This window comes from Symsagittifera roscoffensis, chromosome 9 (assembly GCF_963678635.1).
Source record: "Symsagittifera roscoffensis chromosome 9, txSymRosc1.1, whole genome shotgun sequence".
Lineage (NCBI taxonomy): Eukaryota > Metazoa > Xenacoelomorpha > Acoela > Convolutidae > Symsagittifera > Symsagittifera roscoffensis.
The window spans coordinates 52,577,633-52,603,797 of NC_087070.1; the positions used below are offsets into that span (position 1 = coordinate 52,577,633).

Consider the following 26,165-nt stretch of genomic DNA (forward strand, 5'->3'; position numbering starts at 1 on the left):
GTTGTATTCTTTTATTTGTGCGTCTAAAAGAATTTTGTTTATAGATGTAGAAAAGATTCCAAAAAATCCTGCAAAGAGTATGCGTGCTACGCTTGCTTGTCTGTTTACTTGTGTGTGTATAGCACATGTGTTGTAGATTCCTTTTAAAAGTGAGAAAAGAAATCCAATAAAGTTAAACATTGCGTATAAAATAGTCAATTTTTCTAAGATGTAGTAGGGCCATCCTAGAAAATCGAGGATCTCATTTTTGAGTGTAACAAAGCTAAAAATGTTAATTGGTGATATATCTTGGGGACGGTATTTTTCACCGTTTAGATATATATAATCTTTAATGTCTTTAAAATATCCGCTATAGTCTTGCGTGTAGATATCGGCAAATCCTGCGGTTTCTGCAAGTTTGCGTAAATTTTGGTCTATTGATTGTCTTTGTATAGTGTCCATTTGTGTTAATAATTCTTGGAATTGTTGTGTTCTAATGTGATGTTGAATATCTGATTTTGAATAGATTCCTATTGATTGTAAGTCTATATTTGGGTTTCGAGCAATAGCGCGAATGCTTTCTGGTGAAAATTTTTTGAGTGATTGCATTAATGTGGGATATGGAGTGAGAAGATAATATTTATTTTCATCAGGGTTTAGTTGTACTACATTGTGGCTGTTTTCTGATCCACATGGGACTGCGGTATCCCAGAAATAGGTTCTTCGTGAAAGTGTATCCACGAAATGTACTTTATTCTTATAAAAGATAGGGATTCTTTTATAACATCGTTTATCTTCAAAAACGTATAGTGGTGATACTTTTTTAGTACAAGTATAAAACCATAAGATGTTTCCTTCATAGTCTAAAAAATTTGATCTATTTCCAGATAATAAGTATCCTGCATAGGGTATTTTTAATACTGCTAGTGCAAGTGATTGTAATATTTGTGTTCGTTCTAATTCGCATAGTTGGTGTAGTGTTTCTAATTCGGAGAGTGACATTTCTTGAAAAATTCGGCTAATTGTATAATCTAGTTTCATATCTAAATGAATATCATAGTGGATATTACCGAAATATGTAGTATTCATTAGTGATAATTCTTGTAAGCGTGTGCTTCTGGTGTCATGGGGTTTTAGATGTCCACCAGGTTGTCCGTTGCTTTTTTCAAAATTAACTGGTATATAGGATGTTCCTTCGTTTGGAGGATGACCTGTGGCACATGGGTCAATTTTTATTTTTCCAGTGGTCATGTCGAATCCTTTTTCGTATTCAACTAATATTTCAGAGTATTGTGTTTTATGGAGTGGATTTCTATATTTACATGCAAGTTCTGTTTCTTGATATATTTGAAAACGTGTCAATTTATTTTCTATATTGTGTATGTTTCTAAAATTAGTACTTTGTTTTCGTGATGGATGTACTTGTTCATATGGAACTGATTGTATAAAGTATTTTTCGTGAAATTTTATCATACGAGCGTGTATTCTTGCTACTTGAAATGTTGTACATGTATCTTCGGGGAACCAAACAATTGTTGCTTGTGTTCTCGTTGTAGGGTCGCAATAACCTTGATCATTTTTACAAGGTAATCGGATTCCTTGATAGATCATTGTATTATCTGATAAATCTCGTGTTAGTTGTATTTTTTCGAGTTGTATTTTCCAATCGAAAAACATTATTTCTTGGTATCCTTTGTTTTTTGTGTCTGCTTTGCAGTTTGATGGGTTATTTATACCAATGTGTGGTATCCAATGTTTATCGTGTAGGTCATAGGTTAATCGTCCGTGTGCGCCGTTATATGGGTATTTTTCGTCTAGTTTTATATGTCCTTGGTGTCTTTCAAGTTGTGGTTGATGTACAGAGTCTGAAAAAACTTGAAAGTTAACTAACTTTTTTTCGGAGTTTTTATTTTGTGTGATGTTTAGTCTAAGTAATTCATTTTTACAATCGTCGGGATTGAGATGTAAAAGACGTTCTATATTACTCTGATAGAATGATTCATGGTCAAGTCGGTTTTTGTTTCCGTTCGAGACTTGTGAACAATGTACTTTCTTTTCGGAAAATGTTGCTGTGAATTTATAACCTGTAACTGTTGTTGCTCGGGCTTTTGAATAGAGTGTTGCTATTACATTTGTGGTTTCTATAGCTTGTGGTTCTGTTTCACATTGTGATACTTGATTTATTGCATATTTATGTAGTGTTTTTTGTTCATTTTCTTCACAGTCGTAATGTGTTACTAATAAATCTTGTGGTCCTGTACGAGGGGAAGGGTTTATGTTTTGATTTGAGATTACTAGAAAAAGGAGTTGGAGAAAAATTAATAATTTTAGAATATACATGTGTATGATAATCCTGAGTATGGATTATAAAATGTAATGTAGCCAATTGTGTTTTTGGTATATCTGTCGTATTTGTATATTACTTCAGTAGTTATAAACGGTGGTGGTAGTGATTGAGCTGTTATGTTAGGTGGGTTTAATGGGTAGGGATGTTGGGTAATATTGTTTAACTTAACTGTGATTTCAAACTTTAATTGTAAACTGTTTTGTTGGAGTATTTGAATATTGTGATCACGGATATCGTTGTGAATATCTTGGCGATATTGTAATCTATTAAGTGCCCAGTTATGAAGGCGGTTACTTTCTTGATGTTGTCCAAATAATGGTGGAGGTGCTGTAAATGTATTCCAATCTAATCTTAAAGGAATATTTATTGATGATTGTTCTCGATATCTGGCGTCGAGATTATTTGGAAAATTTAAGTTAAAAGGTGGTGGTGAAATCTGGCTTATTGATGGTGTTGATGGTAGTGATAATGTTTCTGGTAGTGATGAGGATGTTGTTGTATCCGTAGAAATATCTATTGGATCATTGACTAAATTTAGTTCACCTTGTGTAAATGAATGTGTTGTCCAATATGGTAGTCGTGATGCCTGGTTTGGGGGGTTAAAGGGATTTTCACGTATTTGTTCAGATGTTGGTGTTGAACCTAAGTAATCTGATGGTAGGCTTGAGGTGCTACGTTGTGAAAGAAGCGTAGGGGTTTCTGGTAATTTACCAATGGGGTTTTCTGGAGTGTTTTGTGATGGGGATTGAGGTATATCAAAATGAACTCGGGGAGTTTGAAAATTTCTGTTTCGTCGAGGATGTATAATTTGTCTATTTATTTCGACTGTATTTTGGTTTTGACTAGGATTTCTTATTCTACTTAGTTCTTGTGGTAGTGTTGGGTATAGGTTATATGTTGGTTCGCTTAGAGGTGCTTGTCGTTGAACTGGTTCTAGTGGTTCTGATAAACGAGCATGTCGTTCTTCAAAAGTGTATGGATTGTCTTGAAAAGAAATTCGTGTAGATGTTTGAGAATTTTGAGTAATTGAAGGTGGTGTTGGGTTATCTTGGGATGATGTCGGTGAAGACTGACTTTGTGACTGTTGGGTAGCAATTTTTGATAGAGTTTTGAATTATTACTTTAGTGAGAAAATTTGTGTTTATTATAATATTCTTCCAAAAAAAGAATTAGAAGGATTGTTGCTAGGGCAAATGTGAAGATTGCTTTCTTTATACATTTACATATGGTCAAAATGAGGGATGATAAGAATGCTATGAAAATTACAAACAATAAAAAAATATCAGTTCTACTGAAAATTGTTCGTATCATTTAGACAAGTTGTATAAATCGTACCTGTGGATATAATCAAGGGTTTTGGAAAGTTGGAGGAATAGTTCGAGAATAGTGTAGAAAATTAAAAAAATGTTACAAAAAATGATTAGGATTATTAGAAAAGATTCAAGTATATCAAAAAGAAATATTATAAAGGTTTCAAGTATTGTAAAAAAATGTTTAAGATTTATGAGTATTTGAGTAACTGATTGAGAGAAGAGCATTTAAGAAATGATCTCTTGGTCGAATATTTTTTGCTGTTTGAGGCGATTTTCTAGTGTGGTCGGATTATTTATTAGTTTTTTGACAAGTGGGTTGAGTTTTGTAAAAAATTGTTGGGGGCAATTTTCATGGTGATCGGGAGGTCGTCTTTTTCTTTATTTTTGTTTGTCAAATGATCCGGGGTATGGTGAGATTTTTATACTTTAGGCTAATTGAAATGTTCATTTTGTTACTTTAGGCTAAGTTAACAAATTTGTTTTGGGGGTATTCGTGGTCTGAGTTGGGGAAATATTGTTGATCTTTGGGTTATTAGATAAGGGAGGGGTACGGTATTATGGTGATATTTATTTTAGTTGTCAAGTTGGAGTGGTTTGCTTATTTTTGACCTGGAGGTCGTAAAGTTATAGTTATAGATGTGCCTGGAGTTCTATATGATTCGTCTAATTGGTCTTAGTTTGAGTTAGAGAAAGTGACGGATTGGATGAATCCTATTGGTCTATTTTGAACTAGAATTATTGCGTACTTGTCAGCATGTTATTTTGAAAAATGTAAATGAAAAATGTTTCGGAGGTTTCAAGATTGTGAAGTATAATGTTAAAATTACTTTTGAAATTCCACTTTCTTTAAAATTTTAGATTGGGGGATGAATATTTTATAGTTTTTACGTGGTTGATTTCGGAGTCTTGTTGTTTTTCTATTTTCTGATTTGTCGATTTGTTCTTGGGGTATTATTTGTTCGGTCATTTTTCTATTTTTTCTTTGTTTTGGGGATTCTTTATGGTTTTGTGTATTGTTTTTGGTGGCTGTTGGTTTTGTGTTTTGATTTTCGGTGGGGTTATCATTTTGTTCTGTGTTTTTCAGATGTGGTTCATTTTGAATGATTTTTAATCCTGTGAAAGAATATAATTGAGTTAATTCGCGGAGTGCGTATTCTTTTGGGTAATAAGGTAATAGGTTGTTTCGATGTTGAACGATTTCTTTTTTGTTTGAGTCGGTAATTTTATATGTGACATCAGTGGGTTTTGCAATTATTTGGTATGGTCCTTTTCGAAGGGGTTGTAATTTTTTAGAAATTCCTTTTTGAGTATTAAAATTAGGTATTAAAACAAATGTTCCAATTTTTAATTCGGAGGCTGGTGTAAAACGTGAATTGATTTGTTCATTAATGTTTTGTCTTTGTAATAACTTTTTTGTTATTTTTTGATAAATTTCATTGTGTTTTTTATCTCTATTTAGAATCCATTCGGTGTGTGTACCGGAGGCTAGTTTAAGAATTTGTGGGTGATGAAAATGATCTTCATCGTGTGTATGTAAAGGTAGGTTATAACAAATTGAATCTTTATTTGGTTGACAATAACCTTGTGCGTTTTTATGAGAATTTGCTGTAAACATTATTGGTTTGCGTGGCTTTTGGTTAAAAACCATTTCGTATGGTGACATTCCTAAAGTTGTCGTAATTTGTGAATTATATGCTAAGGGAAATAATTTTACATCTGCTGACCATTCGGTATATTTTGTATCATTTCCGTTGATGATACATCTAAGATATTCTTGTAATGAACGGTTCATACCTTCGACTAAGCCGTTTGTCCAAGGTGCATGAGATGTACGTGGTTTGTGTTTAATGTTATATAAATGACATAGTGTGATGATTTCATTATTTATGAATTCTGTACCGTTGTCTGTAACTAAAATTTCTGGTAGTCCGAATTTTGCTATCCAGTGTTCATAGAGTGTTGTGTAAGCGTAATAAGCGTTACAATGTGGTACTGGGTTAAGTGCTACATAATGTGTAAATGCGTCAACAATTACCATAATGTAGGAGTTTCCTTCGGATGAGGGTGAAATTGGTCCTTTAGTATCAAATGAGATACGATGGTTAAAGTACAAGCTTTGTCCTTTAAAATCTTGTTTTTGTGCTATTTGTTTTTGATTTGGGTAAGGTTTATTTAGTTGACATACTATACAATCATTGCATAGTACTTTTATCCAAATTGGTGCATTTGGGAAGTAAAAATTTTGTATAATATTTGAATATGTTTTTTCTGATCCAGAGTGTCCTTTAATATTTTGTGTATGTGAAATATTAAAAGCTATAAGAATCATACTTAAAGGGAGACAGGGAACTGTAGATTCATTCAGCTTATACTCTAAAAGGTCTGTATTTTCGTTAATTGTTGTGTTGTTAAAATTACGAAAGTATCGGAGGAGTGTTTTGTTTCCTAGAATGGTTGAATCTGCCTTGACAGGTTTAGTTTTATATTTGTGCCATGATTTTAGTTGTCTAATTATCGGGTCAAGATTTTGATACTGTTTCAGTGTTGAAATTGTAATCGTTTCTGTTGGAGGGAGAAAAATGTTTTCAATTTCGAATTTAGATAAGGGTATTGTATCAAGTGGGTCGTGGAGGTCAAAAACTTGATTTATTGTGTATTTTGAATCATTTGTTTGTGGTCCTGATAAATTTATTTTATCAGTTAAATTTTCTTTTTCAATTAGTGGAAAATGGTCTTTCTTAGGTGGGTGTTGTTTTGTTCGTTTTTGTTGGGTGTTATTTTTTATCCATTGAGAATATGGGATTGGTTTGAAAGTTGATGTTCCAAGTAAATCAACTTCATAATGATTATTTTGACAATCTAAATAAAGTGGGAAATGTTGTAAACTATTTATTTGTGATTGTTCAATATCAGTTTTTACTGCATATTTGCATTCCAATCGGGGTGATGTTTCGTTTTCTGCAAGGTAGAATTTTATGTTTTTGGGTATTTCAACTGTTGTTTTTCGTGTAAGTAATTCAGGTGGTGTATTTCGACTTAAGGTGTCTGGTAATGCAAGATTTTTTCCTGCAGTCCAAACTATATGTAAGTTTGGAAATTTCATTAGAATTAGTTGAAATCTGTAAACTCGGTGGTTTGGGTTAGATTTTTGTGTAAAGAGAAAGATGATTGGTTTATGGTCTGTGAATAGAACTGTTGGATGTTTTGATCCAAGTATCAGAATTTCATATTCTGTCAGTGTATATATTATGGCTGTACATTCTCTCATTAGAGTTGAGAGTCGTAGCTCTGCTTGAGTGAATAATCGAGAATTTGCTGATATGAGGTTCATTTTATTTGTACCATTATGTGATTGTAATAGTGCTGCACCGATGCCAAAGTTCGAAGCATCGCACATTGCATAAAATGGTTGATTTGAATCTGGAATTGTGTTTGAAATTTGTTCAGTTAAAAGTTTCTTTATTTCTTCAAATCGTGTTTGATGTTCTGTGTTCCATTCAAAATTATTTTGTTGTCTAAGGATGTTATAAAATGGTCGTAGATATAATTGCATTTTATAAACATATTTACTTAAAAAGTTTAACATTCCAAGAAATTCTTGGATTTTCTTTTTATTTGTTGGTGGTTGAAGTTTTTGAATAGCGTCAATGCGTGATTTCAATGGAGTGATTGTTTTTCTTTCTATATTATGTCCTAAGAATTTAACTCTTGTCAAAAAGAAGTGTGATTTATCGGGGGCGGCCTTCAGATTTTCGTTCTGAAGTATTTGGTGATATTTTTCTAAAACATTGAACATCTCGTCTTTTGTTTGTGATTGCATAAAAACATCGTCTAAATAGGTGATTGCGTTTTTCTTGAGTATTAGTGGTCTAAAAATTTTGCTCATAAAAGCTGAAAATGCTGCTGGTCCTATGGATATTCCATAGACTAAGCGGTTGAATTCATATTGTTGGTTTCCGATAACAAATTGTGTTAAACGTCGTGATTGTTCATCTAGTGGCATTTGATTGTATGCACTATTCATATCGGCGGTTGTAAAGTATTTGCCGTTTATTTTTGTTAAAATAACTTGTATTGGTTCAATGGGCCAATTACATTTTGATTCATCTATAAGTGAATTGAGGTATCTAGCATCGAGAACGATTTTTAATGATTCTCCTTTAGCTAGAATGATAACGGGGTTGATGAATGTGTTCCCTTTTGGTTGTTCTTCTTTATTAACTGGTGATATAATGTTGTATTGTTCTAAAATATCGAGTAATCTGTTCACTTTCTCATGTAAGTGAATTGGTACTTTACTTGCTCTCTGTTTTTTGAAAACTGCGTCTGGTTTTAACGGGAGATGTAGTGATGAACTGATTTCTCCAACATCGAATTTTGATGTTGCATAGACTGATGAATATTTAATTAGCTGTTTGGCTAATTTTTCGAATTCGTCTTGTGTTATTTGTGAATGTTGGAAATTAAACATTGTTAAAAATTTTTGTTGGTCCTCTGTGTAGTTACTTATGTTGAATGTAGGTTTGAAATATGGAGTTTTTGTGAAATAATCCGTATTTCTGTTTTCGTTACTTATTATATTATTTATAGATAATTCTTCATTAAGAATTGTAGATTGGCAAATATCTAGTAATTGGAGTATATTATTTACGCGATAGGCTTTTTCGTGTATTGGTGATATTGTAGCGTTGGTTTCACAATATCCTAAAAGTCCTAAAGGTAATGTTACTTGGTAAGGTGTGTTGTTATAGACATGTAAGGAAATGATATCTGAATTCGAATTTTTCAAATATTTTATGGATGAGATTGTGATTTTGAAAAATTTGTGAATAGGTTTGAATTCAAAATCTGACATATAAAATTTTTGTTTGTTTTGTTCTTTATCATATTGGTGAACTTGTTTGATTGAAAAATTATAGATGTTTCCTGATAGTGGTTTCAAGTGTTTTCTTTGTTGGTTAAATATCGGGTAGAATTTTGAAAAAAATGGTGGTTGTTTATTTAATCTTTGAAAAAATGTTAGGGATGTCTCTTTTGTTTTTGTATATTTATCTTTGATTAATATTTTACTATTTAGTATGGTATTACATTATTTAACATGGTATTACTCTTACATAATCTCTTATGTAAGATATCGTACTTATTGCTTGACTTGAGATTGATTGTGGGAAGCTTATAAATGCGGGATGAGACCATTCGGGGTCCCAAACATAATCTGATTGTTCTGTGATAGCGGTATCATCGTTCGAGTTTTGGGGTCTAAAATTTTTTCTTGCTTGTGCAATTAAATCAATATTGTGTGTGAAATAATCTATTATGAACCATGCCAAAATTTTTTGTAGATCGTGTTTTGTATGTTGTGAAACGTCGTCTTTCGTGAAATTTTCTTTAATGATGTTTAAATAACTAGAGAGTAGTGTGATTTCATGTCGTGCTCTTAAATGTTTAGATGTTTCTGTCGGTGAGACATTTGTTATTGGGATTTCATTTTCTAATATCGAAATATAACTATATATTATTGCGAAAACTTCATTGGTGAATATGGAGTTTGCTCTTTGTGAGTTATGATATTGGATGCTTTTTATATATTCTGAAAAAACTTTTGAAAATTCTAAATCAAGATCGTCTGTTTGGATTGTATATTTTCTATGATTATGGTTTGGTGAGGTGAATTCTATGGAGTAGATTCCATACTGTTGTGTTATGTTGCATATATCTTTTAAGTAGTGGTCTATGATTTGTCTTTTGATTTTTACATCTGGGAACTCTGTTTTACATGGACTGATTCCGGGTTCAAATAAATTTAATAGTAAATTTTTGCAAAATATATGCTGTCCTCTATCAGTGGTTGCATCTACTATAAAAGGAAAGATTTCGTCATCATCTGGGGTTTCGTCACCTGGGGTGTGCGTTGAGCTCATTTTTTCTTTCGATGACTGTTAATATGTAATTATTAATGTGTCGAATTGGTTGATTCCAATTGTATAAATGTACTGGTTTGTGTTTATACTGCTTTTTTATTCTTCTTTTTCCTCTTTTTGATGAATTTGAAGTTGTTTCTGAGTCAGAAAAATATAATTGATCGTGAAGTGGGCAATTTTTATCTATTGATTCTTTTAGTTTGTAAAGTTCGTCTAAACTGTTGGTTTCTGATTCTGAAAATGCGTTTCGATTTTTTGAAAATCTTTTTCGTGTTATTTGTCTTTGTTTCGTTATTATTTTTCTTTTTAGTGTTTGTCGTTTTGTTCGAATGTATCCAACTGTTTGTGTATGAGGTGTGATTACAAGGTCGTATTTTTTGTTATCTATTTCACAATTGTGTAAAACGATTGTTTGTTTATTTCCTAGGTTTTTAAATGACATAAGGTTTAGGATGACGGATGCAAAAGGTTGTTAAATGGTTTCTATTTTCCTAAACTGTTAGTTCTTACGATTTTTTGGTTAGTTTAACCTGGGTCTATTTGTTCAGGGTTGGAGAGAAAAGTATATCGATTCCGTAGAATGATTTTTTACTTTCTCGTGGCTAGTATAAGTTAAGGTGTTAACTTACTTAATCTTACTTAGGGGTAGTGATTGTGTTCAAGGGTTGGAGAATAGTAAATCGATCCACAGGGTTCAGGTATAATTAGAACGCGAGTAGTTCGTTAGATACTATTTTAAACTTACTAAGTCTAAGATTTATCCTGGGTCTGGTAAGAGGGGGGGTCAAGTGAAGGATGAATAACCGAAGTTCTTCACTGTTTATCCTAATTTGAATGATTAGTTTTGTTTAAAAATTTCTATTAGTCTTAGGTCTTTAGAAAGGGTTGGGTAGTGAATCGACGTTTGAGGTCGTTAGACACTAATTAAGTGGGTGGAGGAGAACAAAGTTGTTCTGTTTGATCCAAGGATAAGCCTTGATGATCAAATTTGAAATTTAATTAAGTAGAAAATGATTTAAGATCCAAGGATAAGCCTTGATGATCTGGTTTTAAAATTAAGTGAATTTAAGTTTTAATAAAATTTTAAATGTGTGTAAAGGAAAGATTTAGTGTTTTGATGATATTAGTGGGTTTATGATTGCTGTTATGTTTTAGGTGATGGAGCTGGAACAACAGGATGATTTATGATTACTAACCATTTATTGTCATGCTACTAATTTTTATTTTTTATTTTTCAATAAATATTTTTCAAACATGTTTTGTATATTACTGCAGAGTTTTAGGAAAACGATCTTAGATCTTTTTATCAATCGTTATTGTATATTAATAATTTTGTTTAGCGCCTGAAATGATTTTGAACATTGACTTCAAAATTTATGTTTGCAAATGAAAATCTAAATTCATTGCCAGTAGTATTCTAAATATAAAAGTTTGTTCTGGTTTTTGCCTAACTATCATATAGCTATATGGTAAGTTTCTACTTTGTCGTATGTCGTCTCTGGTTCGAGGTCTTCTTCCAATTCCGGGTAGTTCTGTTATGGTTCGGAATATTGGCTCTGATCTATTGAGTCGTAGAGACATTTCGATTAAATTATTGTCGTATAACATTTTGTAAATGTTTTTGTCTAATTTCTAATCTATTTTGGTTAATTCTAAGCTATTAAGGTCTTGTTCGAGACTTATGGTCGCACCAGATGAGTTATGTATGTTGTCTATAACTCATAGAGTAATTTCGGATAGGGTACACCGTCTGCTCGTCACGCTATCTTATTTTCGGCCGGATAGATTCGTGCAACTTCTTAGTCTAATACCGATCCTAATCTTACTCTTATACTATCTAGTCTCAGGTTGTTTAACTAGTCTCTGCTAGGCTCAATAGATCTAGGGTATACTGGTTTATTGCGGCAGCTGAAGTGCTCGGGAGAGTCCAACTATTTTCTAAGTTAAATTCAAATCTCTCTGGTGCTGAAATTACAAGTAACTTCAGCACTTACAAATAAGTGGGTTGTTAGTTAGATGGGTCATGATTGGTTAATATTAAATACTTTACATTGGTAAAATATCTAATTTATCCAATCATAAAATGTAGTTTAGATCAGGTTCCACTTGTTATGTCATTTAGTGGACTGACTCCGGCCACGACGTACAATGGAGCCATAGACACATACTACACATGTCCCAGTACAGACTGTGGAACTGTGACCGACTGTACCCAGAAGAGCACCGACACCCTATTTGTCACCAGCATGTTCTCCACACGTAAGAGTCGTCATCCAATTATTTCCGACACCCCTCCCTCTCCCCTTTAGGGGAAAGAGGGGATTCGTTACTAGGTACAATATTTGTAAAAGCTCATCCACCATTGGGGCAGTCCTTTGTAATTATATTGCTTTATTTTTTTTACTTCGTTGGTTGTTACTATTGCGAGGACCGCTTAAGTGACACGAGTCGCCATAGTATCAGCATAGCTAACAGTTAAAAGTTCCAGCATAGCTAATAAGAACTAGAGCAATAAAGCTAGCCAAGGTGAAAACCAACCGGAAACGAGCATACGGGGAGCGTTCAAATCAAGGGTCCGTTCAATAAACCGAAGTGTCAGTAATTTAACCGATCAGTCAAACTATTTTCGTTTAATTACATTAGAGCGATTTTTTGTAAAGTGTCATTTATGGTATCTGGTACTAGTTTTTATCGGCCTACTTTGTAAAGCATGGATTTTGTTTTGATTCCAAGTTTTTTTACTATGATTGAAAGTTCTGTAGTTTTTCATTTTACCAAGAAATGGTTTGGGCTGAGCTGATGTTGTATCGGTTTAGTCAGCTTATTTTGTGTAGTTTTGAAGACCAAAAAGTTCCCGTTTGACAAAATTTAGTTATTACTAAAATGTATGGGATTGGGGTTTTTTATCAACTTTTTTGAAACTCTTTCGATTTTTTTTCTCCATTTTGCAAACATTTTAGCTCAGTAGAAAACTACTCTACCGAATTTCGAAAAAGGCGTATCAGCATTAGTTACAGCATTAGTTGTTGATTGGTGTTTGTGATTGTTCAGCTCCTGACCAGCCGAGTATTGTGGCGACTGAGATTGACTCGGCCACTGGTGCCACACAGTTGCAGATTGAGTGGGAGCCAAACACGAATGACGTCATAACCTACAGCGCCAATTACAAATGGAGGGTAAGAGATTAGAGAATATTAGCATCTCTCCTTTCATTCCTGCAGCTATATGAGAGAATAGGATTTGAAACATGATGAATTTACAGTTGCAACAAGTAAGTGTTCAAGCGAAAATGCACGGTCCACAAGATCTTAGTATTGACCTCAAAAAGCCCGAGTCGAAGAAACTTAAACCGATGTCAAAATCGAAACATAATCGAACACAAAAAGTTCTACAACGCATATATAATAAAAGTTGAAAAGGCAATAATTTTGATGAATGTCACATTTTTAATTTTGCTTATTTGCAGCTATCGATGGTTAAACGAATAAGCTCGCGGTCGGTCAAATTAATTGGCACTTAAAAACTTCAATTTTTGCACGACCTCTGAAAGTGGGAAGGAAGTTTTCTTCGGGTCTGTTTTAGTTTTTTTCCTATTTGCTTTTTTTAGGTGTCACAGATAAATTTCAGAATAGGTTCAGTGATATATCTTTTTAAAGCCCTTTTCTATACCCAATCTCAACCTAAAATCAGAGAAGTGTTATTAGGAATTAGAAAAAAAAAATTAAATTTCGGGCGTGACTTTGTCGAAATGCCCAAATTTTCCGCGATAACAGTTATTTAGGCGAATATCACTTTTTTAAGTTTGCTCATACAGCAACTATCGATGGTTAAACATGTAAAAGGCACGAGGTCGATCAATGTCGATGAACGTAGTTCAGACTCTTAAATAGGTCTTGATAATTTTCTATTTTCGTTTTTTTTTTCAGAAAGTCTTAAAATTTGTTCAGGCTTATATTTACCTTTGACCAGTTTTGTTCTAGTTTCCTTAAATTAGGTTAATTGATTCAAAAATGTGTCAATTGAAAAATGTTCTAGAAATCTAAAAAGTGTCAAGGCCATTTACTTTTTTCTTCGAAATTTGACAGTTGAGATTTTGAAGAAAAAAACAGATTTTTTCTGTTTACTTGCGTTCATGGACTTCTTTCTAACGATTTGTTCGTTAGCTTTGTATTTGGCAATGAAAATTTGATTTTTTTTCCGACTACTGAAATTGGGAGAAATTTTTTCTTAGATATCACAATTGTTTTTTAAGATATCACGAATAAACTTCCTAATGATTCTAGTGATATGTTGAAGACTTTTCAGTTGTGATTCGAACGACACAAAAAGTTTCCGAAAGTGAGCGCGTGGGTGTTATAAAAGGTAAATCATTGTGGCCATATGCCTAATTTTACTTCAAAAAACTTGGTTTCAATTTTTGGCGCTGAATTCTATGTGCAAAATTTTGCCGCTGAAAATTCCATGTGCAATAAAATAGTTATATGGTCGAACACAAAATTAAAGAAGACTTGCCACTAATAAAAAAAAGTAATCAGATAAAGGACATTTTTTTGAAATTTGGAAATTCGTTGTTTTGACTTGAAACAAAAAGAAAATTTGTCGGAAAACCCGAAACACAATCGAAACATACTCGAACAGAGTAAAAGAGTTGCTTGTAAAATGGTCGAATTTCGTTGGTTTTTTTTGTTGTGGTTTTTCAGTTCGAAACAAGGGGATTTCTCTCTCAAAGTTCGAAAGACATCCGAATGTTTTTGCATATTGCACAATCACAGCATAGCTGCCAGTTGCACATGTTGGAAAAAGATCAGTTTTCTTTGAAATTGTCAACGCGGGGGCTGCAATGCAATTTTTATGTGCGCGTTCCATTTTGAAATAGATTTAGGGTTATTTTTTGTTTGCAATTTTTGTTGTGGGGAAGACAAATTCTCCTCTTCGTTTTTTGGTTCGTGATGTAATTTCGGCAGCGTTAATAATTCCTGTCTTCTGCTTTCAATTGCATCTTATACACGTAATTTAGCTAGCGTAGTGTAATAGTATGACTCGAGTTTTTTTCCAATCCAGTTTGCAAATAAATGCGCTCATTTTGTCGAACTTTTTCTGTAATCACGATATGTAGCATTGGAAATTTCAAAGCATTTGTTTCTCTCCTTTATTCATTGCTATTGCGCTGCTCGACAAGCGACCGTGGCTTTGAGGGAATAGAGAGAGCCGTTTATTCTACAAATATCACGGGATGCTAAGGTTTCACAGCCTAAATTAAGCTCAAATAAGCAATTGTAAGCCTGCACGCTAACCTTAATAGCTAAAATTTAGACCAAAACTCAAAAAATTCCAACCAATTTTTCTCGACACAAAACTTTTTGAAATTTTTTAATTTGAGCGAGGAAAACAAAAAGAACAAACACCCAGATACAAAGTTCTTCCGCATCTTTAAAATGGTCGGAACAAAAAATTGAGATTCTTAGGCTTATGGTCGGAGATTCAATTTCGAATTTTGCCCTAATTTTATCTATATTTGGTGATAAGTTTTGTCGCGTAGCATTGGCAGTTTTTTTAGCACTAGTAGCTGCTTTCTTATGTCTAGTGTTACCTTATTTTTAAATGGCCCGTGGCGCTCATGAGCAGAACAACAGACTCCGAATCTCGAGATCGCATGTTTAAATCCGACACAAACCAAAAGTCTTGAAAATTCCGGGCTCATTCCTATTTTTTAAATTCACAAGAGCTGGCTTTGTTGTTTTTTCGTTTGTGTTTGTTCAGTGCAGCTTATTAAGTGTTTTCTTAATTGTGTGTATTCTGTCTACTGCTTGTTAAGTCTTCTCATGTCTTCTGCTTATGATCATGCACTTGATATTGAACCTACAGTAATTTTGATGTAAACTAACCAAGTCGAGCGAATCAAATTTTTCTTGGTTAAAATGAGATTTTTTCGTTGATTTTAGTCCGTCGGTTATCTTAAATTTCCAGGTAGTCTCTGTGAATAATTTGTCAATGAACCATTATTTATCTATACGTTTTTTGACTGGACACTCATACGTTGTTCCGATGTTTTTTACTTTTTGTTCCGAATATTTCTAAGTTAAAGGCTTTCGTTCGGATGCTTTCATTAACACCACGAATAAAAAAAAACGAGTTAAAAAAGAACTTATAGAAGAACTGTGATTTAAATTATTTGGACAAAACAAATAAAATTTAAAAACGCGTTTTTCTCAATTTTGGTTGACTTTTGACAAAAAAGTAATGAAGACCAACTTTGATTTGATTTTTCGCAGAAATAATATGGTGCAATTTGTTTTGCAAAAATCAGGCCTTAATGTTTGCCCCAAATGTTCTTTATTGGATCAATTAATGATAAAAGTATATGAAAATGAGCTTCTTATGTAGCCCAAGAGAAGGTATAGTTTTTTAAAAATTGGGGAATTGGTTTAAAATTATTTTCAATAAAAAGAAAACTGGTATTTAATATAGTAAAAATGACAATGAAGTTTTGTCCTCGTCATTTTTCGTTTGAGAAAATAGCATTTTAAATTTCTATTCATAGTCATTTTGTCCAGATAATTTAAATCAGCTTTGTATATGGGTCGGAGTTTTCTCTGCTACTTGAACAGCAACCGGCTATCTTTTTTAATTTTTCGTTTTGGTTGAGATCTGTCTGGTTCAAAATAATTAGTACGTGACCATTTAAGAGAGAAAGACAATTTATATTTTTGTCAGATTTTTTTTACAAATTCGGCGTTTCAATTTGACACTAAACAGCTATATATTCACGCGCGTATCTGTTCACATCAATCTGTTCACCCGGGTTGACCAAAACTTCTTATCATACAATTTCCATATATGAGAAACTTCTTGTCATACAATTTCATACAATTCCATACGTACAGAAAATTGTATGAAAACTCTATGATAAGCATTTTTCCATATATGAAAATTGTATGATAGGTGTTTTTCCATAAACCAAAAATTTTGATATTTTCTTTCTAAATTTAGTTCCTGAAAAATTGTCGGTTGTGTTTGCAACCAAACACAAGTGACAAAGACCTTGGTTACTCAAAACACCAAAGGTTGGACGTTCTTGCATTTACAATGCATAGAAAACGACCTGAATTTGGCTGTCTTTCACAATTCATATAACAAAAAAAAACTTTTATTTTTTGGCAAAAATTTTTCATGATGATTATTTTAAATTTTTGAATTTTCAAATTATCAGACATTGATCAAGGCATTCAATAACACCCCATACAAAAGAAATAGGAATATTCAGCGTTTTTGAAAAAAAACTTAAGTGAAAAGAACATAAAAGCCAATTTTATCGTATCCAGAATATTAAATTTTGCATGCAAAGAATTTTTTTTTCGAAAAAGGTTTGTTTGCGTACAAAATTCGACTTGCGGTTGAAAAAAAACAATAAAATTTTTGGGCCAAATTTTAAAAGTTACTTGAAACATTTTTTGTGTCTCCATCAAAAAAATGCCAGTCATACAATTTCCACGAAAACCTCAGTTTTTTATCACCAGACTGTTTTATTAGAATCAAACAGCCACACAAATCAGTTTATACCAGTTTTCAACCGTTTTTAGAAATTGTATGACAAGCATTTTTCCACACACTTGATGTATGGAATTGTATGATAAGCAATTCGGTGTATGGAGGTCAACCCGGGCACACAGACATATTTTCACACATGCTCATAGCTGCTAATTGTATGGTTGTTTTAATGTTACAATAGATCACGAGGAGCGACGACGGCGGAAACACGTACGCAACAGTCTTGAGTGATGTGGCATCGACTACCAAGTACCACTTCGACAGCAATCTCTCGCCGGCAACAATGTATTACTACCAAGTGCAAAGCTCCTACTACGGCGGCGGCTCCAATGAATCAAACCCGGACACCGCCTGCACCTGTTAGTAGAAATGGCAAATTTCAACAATCGCGGATGAAGTCTAGAGTGCCAAGTAAACAACAGCTATACAGCTATAGGCGATCCCAATTTTCGAAACTGGTGTATAAAGACAAATTGGATTAATGGGAGTGGGTGGGGTGGGCACGGGGGTTTAGGAGCAAGAGTTAGCTCAACGGATACTTGAGCCGTTTAGTATAACCAACTCAAGTTAGGTGTCAATTGCATTAAATTATTCGCCAGATTCCCTGAAGAATTTAGATCACCAAAACTTCTTATAACAAAAAACTCGTTACGCAGATTTCATTGTGAAAATTTACCAAAAATTAACTCTTAGAAGCTTAATGCTTAAGAGGTATGGACAATTCACTGAACTCTTCAAAATTTTCCAAAACCCTCCAAAAAGCTCAAAAATGGTGTCAATTGCATTAATTTATTCGCCAGATTCCCTGAAGAATTTAGATTACCAAAACTTGTAATAACAAAAAATTCGTTTCGCAGATTTCATTGTGAAAAATTACCAAAAATTCACTCTCAGAAGCTTAATGCTTAGAAGATATGGACAATTCACTGAACTTTTCAAATTGTTCCAAAACCCTCCAAAAAGCTCAAAAATGGTGTCAATTGCATTAAATTATTCGCCAGATTCCCTGAAGAATTTAGATTACCAAAACTTGTAATAACAAGAAATTCGTTTCGCAGATTTCATTGTGAAAAAAGGGGTGTTGGTTAGAGTTGCGACTTTTATGTCTAAAGTTGGCCTGTAAACTAAAGATATTGAACGTTTTACTTGTCTTTCAAATGTTCTAAAAGCGTAGAAAAAATTCGCAAGCCGATTCACTCTATGAAAAGAATTGAATTTATTCAAAGGTTTATCGCTTATGTAGCTTGCTTAGGAAAAACTCAGTTATTTGTGAACCAATTCTTTTTGAAATAAATCAGATTTTCATGGCTTGATTTTTTTGATTTAAAAATGTAAGATTTCGCGATTCAGCCCGCTCCATGAAATTGCTTGAATTATTTCAAATTTACGTCATTTGAATAGCCTGCTTGAAAAGAGTTTTATTGTTTTATGAAGTGACCTAAAATTTTTATTTGATAAAAACAGGTGTTTCGAAATTGTATGGGATTGTTTTTTTTATTATTTGTTTTTTTAGACGGTTTGGAAAGTTTTATGCATTATTATTTCAAAAATTTAGCTTTTCTCAAAAACTACTCTACCGATTTTCAAAAAAAGTGGCACCAATGGGAATTCCGCTCAATCCCCTGTGTGTGTGCATACTTTCCATTTTTTTTTCGTAACACAACTTTCTACAGCCTTCGAAAGAGTGTGTGTGTGTGTGTGTGTGTGTGTGTGTGTGTGTGTGTGTGTGTGTGTGTGTGTGAAGGTGGAGAATTACGCCTAAATGTTTTTACACAAAAACTTATGACTCTCCGAAAATGCAAATTGTTGAGTTTTTGATCCTACTTCTCTCGAAAACCACACTCCTAATTCTGAGATTATAGTTTCAAATCGAAAGGACTTGTTGTGGAGAGCTCTCCTGCTGAAGAGGTTACGCTCCATTTTTATCACACAAAAAGTTATCCACTCCAATAATCAATTTTTTTGACTTTTTGACCGTTTTTTGAAAAGTTTTAGCTTTTCTCGGAAACTACCCTCACAGTTCTGAGATTATAGTTTCAATCGAAAGGACGTGGGTTGAGGAGCTCCCGTGGAGAAGCGTTTACGACCAAAATTTTTCACACAACAAGTTACGACCCTCGGAAAAGTCAAATTTACGATTTTTTTGACCATTTATTGAAACTTCTCGACTTTTCTCGAAAACCACACTCCCATCTCTGAGGTCTTTGTTTCAATGCGTAAAACGGGTTGTGGGAAGCTCGCCTGCAGAAAATTTATGACCTTCGGAAAAGTCAAATTTACGATTTTTTTTTCGTTTTCTTAAATGTGTTGACTTTTCTCGAAAACTATCCTCTCAAATCTGACGTTTCGGATCCAATGAGTAGAACGGGTTATGCGGCTAAGTCCATATGTTTCCTCAAAAATAATGGCCCTCGGTAAAAACTATTTCAGTTTTTTTTTACCGTTTTTTGAAATTTTTCGATTTTCTCGAAGGTTATCCTGCCAACCCGAACTTGAAAAAAAAATTTAATTCCTAGTTGTTTTATAAGAGAATCAACTAAGTTTTTCGGTGAAGCCCAGATTTTGAATTTACCCTTGTCCTTCCGCGTCAGTACAAAAAATTCAATTATTATCATTAGGTATTTCCAGCTTTAGCTGTCCTATAGTTTTTCGAATTTTCTTTTGATTGAAAAGCTTACTAAAAAACCTTTTTCTTTGCAAATCGAATTCCTCTACGAATTAATTTGAAATAGTGTGAATAGCTTGCTTAGAAATTTTTTTTTCAAATCGTTGGCTCATACAGCCAAAGTCTTAAAGTTTGCTCAGACTCAACGTTGATTTTTCGCGGGTTGATTTTTGATTTCCTTTTCAATTCAGCTCAGGTTTTTGATAGAAGGAAGACGCACTCCACTATCGAACAGCAAAATTGTAAAGGCCACGAAAAACGTGATTGACTTCTAGTTTCGAAAATGGATTTAAATTTTTCAGATTTCACAGCGGAATAAAAAAAATACGCACTGATCCGTTTTTCTCCACTCGTGATAGATTTTATTTAAGAAGTCTGCTCATAAAGTGTTTTGGAAAGTCAAAGATTCTTAAGGACATAAAATTTATTCTTTGAAATTCGAAGCTTTTTATCTTGCGTTCATTGACTGCTTTTGACTATGTTTTAAAAGGTAAGTTCTTTTGCTGTGTGTTTCAGATCCGACTTCTCCTGAGAACCTGCAGATCAACACCATCAACTCCACGCACCTCGAATGCTCCTGGGCATCCCCCACTGGCAACGGAGACCAGGTACTAGCTAACAACTAACCCTTCAAGTTTATTTTTCCAAATATTGTAAATGATTCCACATAATTTTGCTATCTTGCTGGCGGGCAGCCTTCAGCAGTCCTCTCGATTACTTTTCAGTTTTCCCAACATGAAATTTAATTGCAAATTTTTATTTTGTTTCATTTTTTTGGTTTGAACATTTTGTTTTAACAAAGTTAATTAGCAATGGTAATGATAATTTAACTAAATATATAAATAACTGCACCTCTGAATATAAATTTTCAAAATTTTGATCGATCTAAAACGTATTAGGACTTTTTTCTACTCCTTGTTTAGTTGGCACTGTATTTTTTGGAAGCTTGCCTTTCAGGCTCATTTTCCAAATGAACGAAAACTGAGCTCCCCTTGATTGACTTATTCGTTGCTTTTATTTAAAAGCCTAAATAGTTTTTTCGAAAATTAAATTCAATTTTGAGAAAACTTTGATTTTTTGACCAAGTTAACTCACAGATTAAGTTAATTTTATCAAAATCATTTGATGGTAAAACTTTGATAATTTTATGTTAGAATATTTTTAAGGCGATGAATTTTTGTTCGATTTGAACAGGTAAAAGTCTTAAAACTTTTTCACGCTCAAATTTTATTTCAAATATCTGTTCATTTCTTTTGTTAGAAGGAAGGCAAACTCCACGATGCAACATCAAAGATGTTATATTCATGAAACACCTGAATGACTTCTAGCTTAGAAAGTGGATTTCAATTTTCAGATTTCACAGTGGAATAAATAAATTACCTATTGATCCAGTTAAGACAACTTTGATCCAGTTAATTTGTATCAAAAATTTCAAACAGAAATTGTTCATGGAATTCAAAGGGCCTTAAGGCCATATGTGTTCTTCGAAAATCCCATTTTGCCAAAAAATCACAATTTTTCCGTTTTTCTTCGTTGACTCCTTTCCTGTTGTTTGTTGACTATGCTTATATCTGTCGGGTCTTTGCTTTGAATTAATTCAAATTGTGTCTGTGAAAAAAGCTTGCTTAAAATGAAATAAGTTTCTGCGTTGTTTTTGTTGCAACAAAATCGAAAAGGTCGAATGTGTTCTAAAAATTTTTCCTTGCACAAGCTAGCTCGCAAAATATTTTTTTTTCCAGCGTAAGTTGTATATTTTAGTGCAAAAAAGGTTCAAATAATAGCTTTTGATGGACTGAGCTCAATTGTAAAATCAAATTATCATTACGATATTTTTTTCGTTAAATTTCAGTGGTCTCAAAATAAGAATTTGGTCATTTTGCTGAACAAAAATACGCACAAAGCGTAAAATCGATGTTTTTGAGCGCGGCCAATGAACAATAGTGTGCTTAAGAGTGAACAATCTTAGGAACGATGTAACTTGTAAAAGTAAGGAATTCGTGGTCGGGACTCTCGATAAGTGTGAGTATCGATCCGGAAATCTTTGGATTGCCAAGCGATTTCGCTGGCACTTGAGTAAATTGCGGATGTCAACGCTGCTCGAATAATATTTTGATGGTTTCAACACGCTATTTATTTGAGCGTGACAAATTTCCCGCTTTTATAATTGTTGCAAATTGGATTGAGGCCAACTTCAATTGGTCTTTTTTTCTCAAATAATAGCACTTGCATATGCTATTGGCAGTATTAAATTAATAGTGTATCAAAAATTTTTGAACAAATTGAACAAAAAGTATTCGAGACAAGTTAAGGAGCGGTCGAAACATTCAGGGCTTCGCCTGATATACAAGCAAGCAGTCTTGTTTTTGCATGCGTTTGCTAAGTACAGCTTCGCTTCTGTGCAACAATTCTAATTATTCGAGGACTATGTTCTTTTTTTTGGGTCTACTCTTTTAAAAAAAATTTTGTTAAGTGTTTTTAAGAGTATAGAAAAATTCATTAGAATCATAACAAAAACCTCCAAAACTTCACGTAATTTTGTTTATCTTATAACTGTGGTTGTAATGTTTCTTTTTTATTATTGATATTCAATTGGTGAAAAACCATTGCTTTAAATATAGTTCAATTTTGCAGCAATAATTTTTTTTTGCGAATGTTTGAACTATCCGAATAAGCGTCACTTTAAGCTGTAGGGGGAGCAATGAGAAATCACCGAGGATTTTGCCGTTCAAACGTAAGTTCGGGGATTCAAAATTTATCATGATGCGTGCTCGTTGCCTGTGGATGACAAAACGTTTCTCAGCGCAGAAACAAAACCAAAAACTGCGTGTAATTCTTAAGCAGGACACCATAGCAGATAAGAACAGTTCATATTTCGCTCCTTAACCTCTACGATAAATGGCTTTGCTACAACCATCTGAATTGACACCAATGTTTTGTTAAACTAGGTAGCGGGGTTCGAAGTGGCCTACAACAACCTGGGTGGATTGTTCGTGTCCAAGGAGAGCACTAGCAATGTCACTTTCATCAATGACCCTGCATTTGCTACCAAAGTCATCCAGGATGGACCCAATACCTGCTACGTGCGCACAGTGTTAGTAAATATACTTTTTGTTCATTTTTCAAAACTAAACTTACCGCAAATTTGCTGCAAGATACAGATTGCGCATCTAAAAAAATCAGTGACCATTTTTTATGCTTTTTAAGTAAACATTATTACACTTGCGAAGCAAAGTGTAATAGTACGAACTTTTTTTTCCAACTCAATTCGCAAATATTGGTGCCACTTTTGGGGCACCTTTACAGCTTAATGATAGCATGTGCTTTGGCATTCGAAAAGCAATAAGTTTACACAGTTGATGCATTTTACTTCGTCAAATGAACCAAAAAAAACTATTTGTTTCAAACAACATAACAATCATAAAATCTCGATTTCAGAATTTTTTAAACTCAATATATCGCAATTTTTTGGCATAATTTATACATAATGTGGTTTTGTTCTTTGCTATTTATTTCATGCAAAATTGTGCCTTTTCTATTTGGTTGTACTTTTGCTGCATCGAATTGGCAATTAGTTGCCATATATAGCTGCGTTATTGGTGCTGAGTTTTTGTGGATCTCGAGCATCCGTGACTGAGTGGTTAGTGCGTTAGACTCAAATTTGTTAGGTCGCAGATTGGAATCCGACACGTAGCCGAGTTTTTGCCAATTCGAGGCTTATTTCTACATTTATTTATTTGTCACTTGATAGAGCTGGTTTTTGGTCGTGTTCTCTCTAATTTTTGGCAGCTTCGCCTCTTTGTTAAAAGAAGTGTGAAACAATAGCTATAAGCAATGAAGACCTCAACCCTAACAATTGCTTGGTTTAATTATTTCCTTTGGGCTAGTTAATTAAAATTTTGTTGCGAGGATAGTTCAGCCTAAGACAAATTGGTCACCTAGTTTTGATAGAAAATTAACTAAAATAGAATGTATTTATAATTGTTCGATGACCAAATTTTAAGTGTAAAAGAACGAAGTGATTGTCTATAATGTAGGTCGTGATGATCGTTTTCCATTTGCTTCCGCTCAAATTTGATTTTTCTCGAACCTTTTTTGTCGTAAACACTTTTGGTATATTTTAAGGTTCGACTTTTGACTTCCTTACAGACGCGGAGCGTAGTGCAATACTACGAAACAACTTTTTTATCAACCTCAAAAAAAAGTCGTAAATTTAAATTTTCAATTGGTGACATTTTTCGTATATTTCCGACCCCAGGCTTTTTAATAGCATCTCTTGCTGCTCAAGTGGTGGCTAATATTTGCTTACTTTGCAGCGAGCGTACAGATGCCTTGTCTTTGGATCGGAGGTTTGATTCCGGGACATAGCAATTGATTTTTCAACAAGTATTTTAGTTTCAATTTTCTCCGTATCACTTTGTTTATACACTTACGAGCTTGCGAGAGTTAGTGTATTAGTATGAAGCTTTTTTCTAGTCTTACTTGCAAATAAGAGTGTTCCCTTATATGGAAAATTCACTGTAGCATTGGAAATTGCTTAGCATTTGTTCTCTGCTTTATTTGTGGCTAGTGTTTGGTATATTTTAAGCATCCGTGGCTGAGTGGTTACTTTGTGAGATTAATAATCTGTAGAGTCGCGGTAGGTCGTAGGTTTGAATCCGAGATGTGACCGAATTTTTACTACTTCGATTCTTATTTCAATTTTTTTCTTATTGCATTTTATATAAAGCTTCTTTTTTGTCGTGTTCTTCTTAAGTATTTGCGAAGCACAGCTTCGCCTGTGTTCTGACTTTTTAGAGCTAATTTGTGTTTTTTTTCTCGCTTTTGGTTGCAAAGTGCAGCTTGCAAAGTCTTGAACTTAGTTCATTTCATTTCTTAAATGGAAGGTAAATTTCATTATCGGACATTTAAAGTTTAAAGGTCATGAAAAACGTGGATGGCTTATAGTTTCAAAAAGCGACGTGAGTTTACTGAGTTACCATCGCATGAAAAGTTCCTCATTAACAACCTTAAAGAAGAAAGCCAATTAAGAAATTTCTTGAATTTCAAAGAGCTCTAACGTGATATTTTTTGTCAGTATCCCAAATCTGAAAAGTTTTTCTAGATTTGAAAAACAATATTACCCTTTTTTTTCGGTTCCCTCGATTTCTTTTTGCAGTTTTTGAACCAACTGTTGACTATGTATAGGACTCGATGAAAAAGTCTCTGACTTTCACATAGGTCGGTGATTTTCCCCATTTTTTTCAGGCTCAAATTTACTTGTTTTGCGGTTTGACTTCTGGTTTTTTTTTTAAGTTCAGTTCGTTTCTTTAGAGGAAGACAAACGGAAGATAAACTTCACTATTGGAAAGCAAAAATGTACAGTTCACGAAAAACGCGTTCGAGTTCTAATTTGAAAAGTGGAACTAACTTTTCAGATTTCCCAGAAAAAAAATTACCTATCGATCCAGTTTTTTTTTCAAATTGATTTAATTTTAGCAAAAAAGGGTCGGTCATATTTTGTCAATGAAGTTTGAAGGGCTACAAAGCCATCTATTTTTTCGCAAACCGAAGGTTGAGATTTTTTCAAAAACAAATCAGTATTTTTCTTCTGTTTACTTTGACTCTTTTGTAACTGTCTGTTGGCTTTGTTTTTCAAAATCAAACACTCCAAATCACATAAACTAATGGTATACTTGTAATTTATGTTTGAAGAACACTACAATTTGGCTTTCTAAGAACGAATTGATATTAAATGTATTTTTTCAAATTTTCTACTTTTCTTGAGATTTTCTTGGCTTAGCAAGTGATTTTGAAATGTTTCTTAAAAATGGTACAGCAGTTTTGTGATAAAATCTGACTGGTCAAATATAGCTGGAAGTGATATTTTTAATTAACAAAATTTTAATCCCAACTTTGCCAGATAATTCGCAGTGTTGAAGTAATTTTTAGTTTTTTTTTTATTTCAACCATAACTCAATTCGAGAAAACCGTGACTCATTTTTACAAAATTTCAGCCGAAAATATGCTTTTTTTGTTAATTATTGGTTTTCGGCGGCAAATCGCATCTAAAGGTTTAGGGTGCTTGACCTTAACTTGATGTTGTAAATTAGTAGGTAAAGGGGGTCCCTTTGGGTGGGCGAGAACTACGGGAGTGGGCGATCAGAGTTGGATTTTCCTTGGCCTACTTGAATGTTTACGATGTCTAGTAATGTCTTCAGCTGCATGCTATACTTGTGCTGGCTCCCGTTTATGTTAAAATGTCAGAAACTTAGGCATCAGTCCTGTAATTTTGTTTTTTGGCCCAACCAACTGCTCTCGTTTATGGTGATATGGATTTTGTCCAATTTTTCTCAAACAACAGTGATCAACTAAATCAAACCTTGTGATAAATTGTCAAATTTTTGAAACTTCAG

General features: G+C 33.4%; 1 protein-coding gene across 2 annotated transcripts in view; it reads left to right on the forward strand.

Annotated features, from left to right (window-relative positions):
* The window catches only part of LOC134854891 (uncharacterized), a 263,671-nt gene that overhangs the window by 67,208 nt on the left and 170,298 nt on the right, over positions 1 to 26,165 (forward strand). For both annotated transcript variants that reach the window (XM_063871250.1, XM_063871251.1), the window contains 5 exons: positions 11,683 to 11,819; positions 12,612 to 12,736; positions 17,290 to 17,467; positions 20,290 to 20,381; positions 22,719 to 22,864. In XM_063871250.1, the coding sequence (XP_063727320.1) occupies positions 11,683 to 11,819; positions 12,612 to 12,736; positions 17,290 to 17,467; positions 20,290 to 20,381; positions 22,719 to 22,864 (678 nt within the window). The remainder of the gene's footprint in view (positions 1 to 11,682; positions 11,820 to 12,611; positions 12,737 to 17,289; positions 17,468 to 20,289; positions 20,382 to 22,718; positions 22,865 to 26,165) is intronic.